Genomic DNA, 9,525 nt, shown 5'->3' with positions numbered 1-9,525 from the left:
TACCCAACATTTTAAAAGCAAATTTTTCGTTTTAAAATATCTTGGCATTTATGGTACGTTTATGGCGTGGAAAAATAGTTCTTTCAACGCAGAGCTTATCAGTAAAGCAACTCCAACTTCCTATAGATTATCTAGTATCCCAAGAATTAATGTGCTGCAAAGAATCTAACAGATCACAACTTTGCTCTCGCAGATATATTCAATAAGGAAATAAACTGTACAAATTACGTAAATATGCGTAAATTGTATAAATTAGTCATTTCTTTTGACCATTCATCCGCAACCATTCGCTCGATCTGTGCCAATCTGTGTCCAATCGCAGGAAGTGACGGTGCGAGAAGCAACCACCCCCGAGAGCATGTTCCTCACGATTGTGGACAATATTGCACCGCACGGCTCAGTAACGTTTAAGCGGCCGCAGGCAAAAGGAACTGACCAGTACCAGTTGTGATCATCATCGTGGTCAATTCGATCGAATCATTGATCGGAGATGTGCTACATCCAAAAGTGTACAAAAATTGTTTAGTTATTTGTATAATAAATATTATATGTGTATTAAAGAAGTTCCATTGCATTTTATTTGTGCTTCAGTAGAGTGTTCATCGAAAATTGGGTATTCTTCACAGATTTCTTCCTCTACAAAGAGCTAAAAAAAGAGAAAACATAAGGTCAAACCGACAATTCTTTGGAATATTAATTTCGCAAATATATGTAGGAAGTGAGAGTTGTGAGGATTGAGAGTGACCGCGAAGGAACGCTTGGGCCTGTGATGGGTAATAAACAGCAACGTAGGGTTCAGATCGAATGTTTGGAGGGACGTCTGAAGTGCGCGTAAAAGAACGAGTAACCGCGTGCAAGGATCTAATGAAAATGATATTTATGACTGTATGGAATGCAAGTGAAGAGCGAAAGGCGCCTGAATGTTTAAAGTACGTGACCCACCGAGAGCGAGGATATGGGAAATGCGTGATTGAGAAAGAAAGCTTGAGTATGAAAGAAGACAGAGTGTAAGGTTTAAATGAAGGTGCAAGGGCTGTCCTAGGACAGTCCTGTTAGTGAGACATATACACGAGATTTGAAAGAAAGTGGAGTCGATGACAGTTTTTATGAAGTTCGAAGAATTGACGTGAGAATGTGAGTTGTGTTATTAGGCTAATCTTTTAGTCGTACTTTACTCTCAAGTCGCTTTAGCTTATAAATAAAATATATTGGAATTAAATAACATCTTTATTCCTTGTATTTCGCCAATTAAAACATATCCCTAAAACTTCTTCGCCGAGATAAGATAGGCAAACACGAGTAAATAGAAGTTTAAGTTGAGTTTCGCGAAGTTCAATTAGTGCGACGCAAAGGGCATCCAAAAGGCTACTTCGCGGAGCTGTAAAATTATTCATTAGTTATGCAAGCTGGGGTGGGTCATGGCAAAATTTTAAGAGGAAGCTAATATCGGAATTCACGGAAACGTACAGGACATGACGGTGCGGAGCTGTAAAATTATTCATTAGTTATGCAAGCTGGGGTGGGTCATGGCAAAATTTTAAGAGCAAGCTAATATCGGAATTCACGGAAACGTACAGGACATGACGGAAAACGACGGAGGACCGAATCGAGGACCGAGGTGCTAAAATTCCTACATATATATTGGAGAATGACTACCGTTCAAAGGTATCAAATGATTCGTATGTGTTACGTAATTCTTTACATTCCGTAATTACTCGTAAACAATGATTAAGCAAGTAACGCAAAAGACGAGATAATAAATGCAAAAACCATTGATTGAATAAATATCCATTTGTACGAAACGTGTTTAGATAAGAAAGTTAGTACATTGTTAAGCACGTTCATATTTTTCTTCATTTTTGATACCTGTGAACGAAAACGTTGGAAAAATAAATTTGTTGGTTTAAATTGTAAAACAAATTTCGTAAAGAATACAATGTTTATACAAACTTTACCATCAAATATATTTTCAAGTTTAAAGGTCGATTGCAATATTTCTGCTTCTCACAACAGTGAACAAATATAATATTCAATTAAATTACACTATGAAGAGTCATGGATAATATAGAAATTTTAAAGGGATATATAGATAAGAAATCATAAATGAAACGTATTTTTTAAAACTAGAAATTAGATAGGATGTTTGACACACGATAGATTATGTAAAAATCATGGTTATCGATATTCTACCTGAGGCTATTGATTATTTAAGTAACATAGGTAATTTGAATTTCTGCATTCTCATAACGCGATGAACAGTTTACTCATTCGGTTACATCTGAAAATCTGATTAGGGTAACTACACACGAACGTTAATTACCTTGAGGAACATGCTTCATCGAACTTTCTCCTACATTCAGTTGACGTGGAAACAGAATTTCCTTATCCCGAGCCGGTTCAACTGAAAAATTTTCCGTTTCATTCCATGAATATTAACAAAAGGTTATTACAGTGACTTTTTATTTAGAATGTCCACTCTTGAACGTACAGAATAAACGATGCGAGTCTGAAACAGGATAAAAGTAAGAAAATACGCTAGGAATAATTTATTTAGGAACACTATTTCAAGATTCTTCGACTGAAATTAACTCGTCGGAATCGCGATACATCCTTCTAAATGAGTGTTTTCTTTACATAATTTTCAAATCTGAATGATAAGTAGCTCAAATAAATAGGAACTGAGATTCGTATGAGAAATACAATATTATTTCTAACATTTACATTCTTGGTTTAAATGCAACGATTCCTTCGAATCAATATTTTTCTACGAAATATTCTCTCGTTTTGATGTAACAGGTGAACAAATTACCTCAGTACGTAATACAACAAAAACTTTACCACAGAAATTAATCGGTTGCCTTCGGCTGAGTTTTTTGGAATCTTAAATGGAAATTCGATCGGATTAATGTTAATTTAAAGTATTTCAAGTGTCATTTTCTGTTTTTTTCTTTACTTTTTTAAAGAATATTCAAATTGGAATTTAAAATGATTATTTTTAAAATTGAACATTTTCTCAGTTCCATTGTAAATTAAATCTTACGTCCATAAGAATTAATAAGAATTAAAAGCTAAATAGCAGATTTAATTTGTTTTCTTAACTCAGCACGATGATAAGCAAAGAAATATTGCACTTGAAAGTGATTGATATTCTGAGCATATACGTAATTATCAGAGTTACATTTGACTGACCAAACATTATCATCGAGCAGGATGTATGTATTCATCAAAGTTATATGTATATTACCAAAAACTTTGTCACGAGAAGGACAATTGATACGAATTCTTCTATTTATTTCACGAAATACCATTGAGAAATTCAGGTTTAGGTATTAAATATTTGAACCTCAATCTGAATACTTGAGTTTCAGATATAAATTTAAATGCCGGAATTTTTATTCAAATCTGAAAAATATAATTTAGCTATTAAAAATCGAAGATTAAAATTCAAGTTCAAATGTATCTGAACTTTGTAAATCGATATTTCTTATCACGTTCTTTTTCTTCCCGTCTCTCTGGTTCTTTTTCTCCTTTCGTTTTCAAAGGAAAGTGTAAACTTCCATTTACGAGAAATGTTGCAAGTATTCTGGAATTCACGTTGAACGTATCCTTTCGCCACATAAATGCACGCGTTGCTTCCTTACAGGGCAATCCTAGTTCCGAGTTGTTTGTATGGTTAGAAGATAGAACTAAATTCAATCGTACCAGTCCTTACCTCGTGTTTGCTTTCAAATTTCTTTCTGACTCTTTCACCTTTTGTGACTATCGAATCCAATTTTTGCAACGCGTTTGTAAGTACATAACCGTTATATGGCACGCTTAGTTCTAACATTTTTACACATTTTATAATTGACAGTTATTAACTAAAACACAGAAAAGCTACAGGTAATAATAATCCATACCGGCTTAGATTTTGGAACACTATACTTTAAAGTTTTGACACGTAATTGCTAAAGATTCTATCCAGTATAAATTGCCAGTTAATCGTCGATGCACGAACAAGTAATAGACCTTCAGCGACGGCGAAAACCAACGTTCCGATTTCACGAATCGTGATACGAAATTAAATTGAAGATGGCACCTATATCGTGTTATCAGCATGCAAACTCTAAATGTATAAATAAAAGACATATTAAAAAATTAGACAATTAAAAATGAAAATGCAAGAAAAGGAAAAACAAATTCATTATATATATATATTTGTTACTGTCACGATAAAACAAAATTTCAAAGAACTGCAGTACAACGAAATTTGAGATAATACGATAATTTCAGAATCTTTATGGAAGGACATCTATACCTCGTTAATTTCTAGTTATCGACATTACTTTACGACCGTAATCTTGTACTATTTACCGACATTTGAATTAGAAATCACAATATCCAACTATTCCATAACACTTGCTCCAAGGATCATCAATTTCCTTTCCCTTTCTCCTCTCCCACACTCGCCCCTACTACACTAATTTCTACCACACACATCGAACAACAACTACCAAGTCTCAAAGTTAACGCGCCATCCACGAAACTATATTCGCTTTACAATCACGAGGGTTAATACGTGAGATCATTCCTTATTATTTGTGATTACATTACAACTAGACAGTTATACTTGAATCGGGTTTTAGTGTGATTGAATCGAATGGACAAAAAATTCGAATTGAGTGGCAAGTAGTTTCCGTTTGTTCCAATCGAGTAGCAGAGTTGCAGTTCATTCAAATCGAATGGTAAAGAAATTTGACTCATTTGCATCGAATGATAAATACTCTTAATTTATCCGGTTCAAATGGTCAGGTATCTCACTTGACTCAAGTTGTTTCATTCCACTTAAATGGCTGGGTGCAATCATTTGGAAAATGATATATTTAGTTTTCTACGCGGACGAAATACAACAAACTCAGGATAACAAAGAAACCTCGCGATTTCGTAACATGAACCAGGCAATAGAGAACGCACACCAAGTCGATTAATGAGTGGTAATAACAGAATCTCAACGACATCGGTTGAGAACACGCAAAATGTGAACTCTCTGTAACCAACGTTCTCCTTACCGCTACGCTTTCTTCACGCTCCCTTTATGTTTCGCCTGAGTACGATTGCGCGGATTCCTCTGCTGATACGATGTTACCTTCGTATATCGCTACTTCCAGAGATGTGTTTGTGCATTAAGAATTGTTAAAGGTGTGTTGGTGGATTGGAAAGTCTCGCAATTTTATGCAAGATGTTCATACGTGTTTCAATATCTGTTATTACACATGGTAACTATTCTTAACCCTTTCGTTGCCAGTGAAGAATCTATAGAGAAACAATACATATGTAGAAACTATTGCCTCCAATTAAATAAAATAAGAATTAAGACAAAGCAATATGTTTTGATACTTTTTATATCAAAAACACATCGTGTCTCACTCGGGAGCTAATGCGCACCATTTATAGATAATGCTATATTCGTTCCAATATATTATACATATCGATATATGACGAATATTCGTTATTAATTACGAGGCAAATCCTAGGAAGTAATGATGTATGTAGCAACAAATTTGTTAATAATACCTTTATAAATTGAGAATTTTTAAATATATTTGCAAATTAGAAATTCTAAAGGATCATTTTACGTTAAATGTTAAAATTAAATAAATTAAGATCAATTTCGAATGAAATCAATATTAAAGCATTTCCTATTACAGGAAAAAGTTATGGAAATACTGGTGAGTTTTCTAATAGTGCTCCTACTGCTGGTAGGCTTCATCGTCAAACACTTACTCGTCCTTGTAAACTGGAGGAAACGAAGTATACCTCCAATTAAAAATTCTCTATTAAAGTTAAGCGCAAGTGCGTTAGCAGAGAAGATCAGGAACGGTGACGTAAGCAGCCCACTAAATAGTTTCATTCTTGCTATCTATGTACATGCTTCATCATTTAACTTCAACATTACTGTTTTCTACATATTCTTTACTAACACATTAGGAAACATTTACATTTCATTTTCTTCAAAAGTAAAAATCTTTTATCAACTTTTAACCTGACTCTTTTTAATTCAATTTCATCAGGTTTCATATAGCCAAAATTTTTAACCTCTTTCAATTGTGAATAGCTTTCCAGCCAAACAGTAGTGGAAGCATATATCGACCGTATAAATGAAGTAAATCTTTTCATAAACGCAGTAGTAGAGAACCGGTTCGAGGAAGCGCTAAATGAAGCAAAAATATGTGACGAGAAGTTAAAGAACGGAAAAGTTACCGCTGCAACACTGAGCATAGAGAAACCACTTTATGGAGTACCGATCAGCATCAAAGAGAGTTGCTCTCTTAAAGGTAAACGATCCTTCCGAAGTATTAAGAAACTTCGTTGAGACATGCATTATGAATACTTTTTTTTGAAATTAAGATCATTTAGTAATGTTCAACGCTGTCTTGATATATTATACATTACTAGTTTCTTTATAAAGGATTCTTTATAAAGGATTCTTTATGAACAAGAAAATTCCTTCAGATGTCGTAAGCAAAATGAAATATGATTGTCCTTAGATTTGAAGGATACAAATATGAAGCTTATAATTTAGACCAATATTTAATTGTTAAAAATTACGTTAAGGAAGAAGAACGTTAATGTATATACACATATATCGAATAGTAAGTGTGTGTATATGAAAAGTAAGAAGATTTAAGCATAATAAAATTGTTAGATTGTTATTATTTAACGTATTTATTTTATACATTATTGGAATATTATTTTCGATTTAAAGAATATATCGTAACGTTAAGATAGTGTAATATTATCTACTAAAATCTGATATTCATGATATTTCGTTACAAAGTAGGCTAAGAGGAAGGTCAGAAAATGTCAGAAGGTCATCGATAATACTGTTTCAAGAAAGATTGTTGTTTAGAATCGGATGCTGATAGATTGTCAGGTCAAGTCGTTATGCGTGTGCTGATGCATTACGGTACGCAAAATCGCAAATCGATTTTATAATGCTTACATGCAAAAATAGTTTGTTTTAAAGGCTGGGACCTTCCGCATACCTTCCGTATATTACTTTTAAGACTACTATTTAAAACAAACTAAAGACTTTTTTTTTTTAACTTCAAACTGTCTTGTTCCTTTAAGAAACATACACCCATAAGTCACTCCAGGAACTGTAAAAAAATAAGTAAAATGACTTGAACTAAAATTTCATTCTATTCTCAGGTAAATAAAATGTTGAATGGAACAAAGAAAAAGAAGTATATTTAAAATCATCAATTTTTGCAAACATGGTATAATAAAATTATATAATTATTGAAAGAGCTACATAAGATTACATGATAATTATTTTAATTAAACGGATGATTGAATGAATGAAGTTTATTTTAATAATGGAAATATTATAATGCATTAAGAATTTTGTATTTCAAAAATATTAACATTTTCCTCTTTTTGCAAATAGCGATGAGTTATACCGGAGGTTCCCTATTTAGAAAGGGAATAAAGGCTACAGAAGATGGAAACGCAGTTGAATTATTGAAACGTGCTGGAGCTATTCCTTTGCTAGTCAGTAACACTTCTGAATTGTGTTCAGCACTTAATTCATATAATTTTCTATTTGGTGCTACAAAAAATCCGTATGACAGAAGAAAAACAGCAGGAGGATCTTCGGGGGGTGAGGTAAATGATTCAATTTATATAGTTTATACCTTCCTAGTAATTTTAAGCTTTTACTTTCAACTTTGTTCAAAGCGAGAACATAAACTTTTGTTTGTAAATTATAAGAAATATAAAAGTATTTCTTATTTAAACACAAAACATTTGTACATTATTATTGGAAATAATATTTTTACGTTTGTATCATTTTTTTTTTTTTCATTTAAGTCCGCATTAATTAGTTCTGGAGCATCAATCCTTGGACTTGGCTCGGATATGTTAGGTTCCATAAGAGTACCAGCTTTCTGTACTGGCATTTTTGGTCATAAACCTACTGCAGGTATTATGTTCAAAATTCATAAATTTTTAATGGCTATAATAGATACTTATTGATTCAATAATTTGAATAACTTGTAATTAATTTTCATCAATATATTTGCTATTTATCCAATATTACAAATATGTATGTAATACTATATAGGTAATAAAATAATCACATATATCATATATATATATGACTATTTTTGTATAGATATTGTTCCTATTGATGGACACTTTCCTATCTCGAACAATCCAATTTTCCAAAAAATGCTAGTGCTTGGACCATTAGCAAGATACGTGGATGATCTTTACTTGGCTATGAAAGTGTTAAACTCTAAATGTGAAAGACCATTGCAGTTGGACAAACCTGTCGATATACGCAATCTAAGAGTTTTTTACGCGAATAATGTCAGTACGTTTTGTGGCATAAGAGCAACTTCATCGGATGTTAAGCAGATAATTTATAAAGCTACACAATATCTATCAGATAAAGGTGCTCGTGTGGAAAAAGTAATAATTTTACTGTAATTTAGATCAATGAATGAAAGATTTTTTAATTTGGAAATTTCAATATTTAAAATTGAATTTAAATTTAAAATATTGCGTTTTAGATGCCGCAATATTGGTTAACTGATATGTTGCCCATATTGATATCCCTATTCAATAATATTGATATGTTTCATCAGACAGACTTTATGGACGAGCAGGTATTAACAATTAAACATGATTTTTATATTTCAAATTTTTAATTTGCAAGCTACATATAAATTTTCTCTCTACACAGGATAGAAATGTATATTTTGAATTTGCAAAGTCAGTAGTGGGATTATCAAAGTATACACCATCACTTGCTTTTATACATATGATTTTAGAAATAAATTTTATTTCATCTTCAAAAACAGAAGACTACATAAAAATCAAGAACGAATGTTCTAAAATAATAAATGTACGATTGGCAATTTATTTCGATATCATTTATATACTTATATCGAATGAATCTTCAAACTTCTCTTATCATTTACAGAATGCATTAAAAGATAATGGAATATTAATATGCCCTACCTTTCCACATGAAGCACCGTTTCGCTCAATGATGTTTTTTGAATTTCCGTACAACATTTATTGTTCATTTGCTAATTATATGTATTTACCATCAACACATGTACCAATGGGTTTGAATAAGAATGGATTACCAATTGGACTTCAGGTATCTCATAATTTCAGTAACTGCTCATTAAAATCCAATTTTTCTAATATGTTTTATTGTATTTCAGGTAATATCTGCATCTTATCAAGATCATATTTGTTTAGCAGTTGCTAAAGAATTGGAAAAAGAATTTGGTGGCTGGGTACCTCCTAGTTAGGATTTAATTTCAATGATATTACTTGCATGTTATGAATACTTTGTTAGCAAACATCATTATTAGAGACTGTGAACAATGTTACGTTAACCCGAAAACAGAACTGGAGCGAGTGTTATTTATTTAGAAGTATACTTCATTAGTACATGCTTTTTTTTGTTGACGTTTTTTTATATCCACCAAAAAGACGTACGTACAGTTCACGCTAAATGTGCAATAA

The 9,525-nt window shown here is 32.2% G+C and overlaps 1 protein-coding gene across 6 annotated transcripts; it reads left to right on the top strand.

Moving 5' to 3' along the window:
* The first annotated feature begins 141 nt into the window (after positions 1 to 141).
* LOC108552254 (fatty-acid amide hydrolase 2-B) lies at positions 142 to 9,308 on the top strand. Of its 6 annotated transcripts, none has more exons than XM_017906699.1 (10): positions 142 to 509; positions 5,688 to 5,864; positions 6,095 to 6,314; positions 7,430 to 7,647; positions 7,852 to 7,963; positions 8,156 to 8,454; positions 8,556 to 8,651; positions 8,729 to 8,890; positions 8,969 to 9,151; positions 9,219 to 9,308. In XM_017906699.1, exons 2-10 carry the CDS (start codon positions 5,697 to 5,699, stop codon positions 9,306 to 9,308), a joined length of 1,548 nt encoding a protein of 515 aa, XP_017762188.1. In that variant the 5' UTR covers positions 142 to 509; positions 5,688 to 5,696. The 6 variants fall into 6 exon arrangements, with proteins under 6 accessions (XP_017762188.1, XP_017762186.1, XP_017762187.1 ...); XM_017906697.1 differs by having other exon boundaries at positions 142 to 668; XM_017906698.1 differs by having other exon boundaries at positions 143 to 613.
* The last annotated feature ends 217 nt before the right edge of the window (positions 9,309 to 9,525 follow it).

Source organism: Eufriesea mexicana, unplaced genomic scaffold (genome assembly GCF_001483705.2).
Source record: "Eufriesea mexicana isolate 0111107269 unplaced genomic scaffold, ASM148370v2 scaffold5767, whole genome shotgun sequence".
In the NCBI taxonomy this organism is placed as follows: domain Eukaryota; kingdom Metazoa; phylum Arthropoda; class Insecta; order Hymenoptera; family Apidae; genus Eufriesea; species Eufriesea mexicana.
The sequence above is the reverse complement of the archived record's forward strand: the minus strand, read 5'-3'. Positions and strand labels throughout refer to the sequence as shown.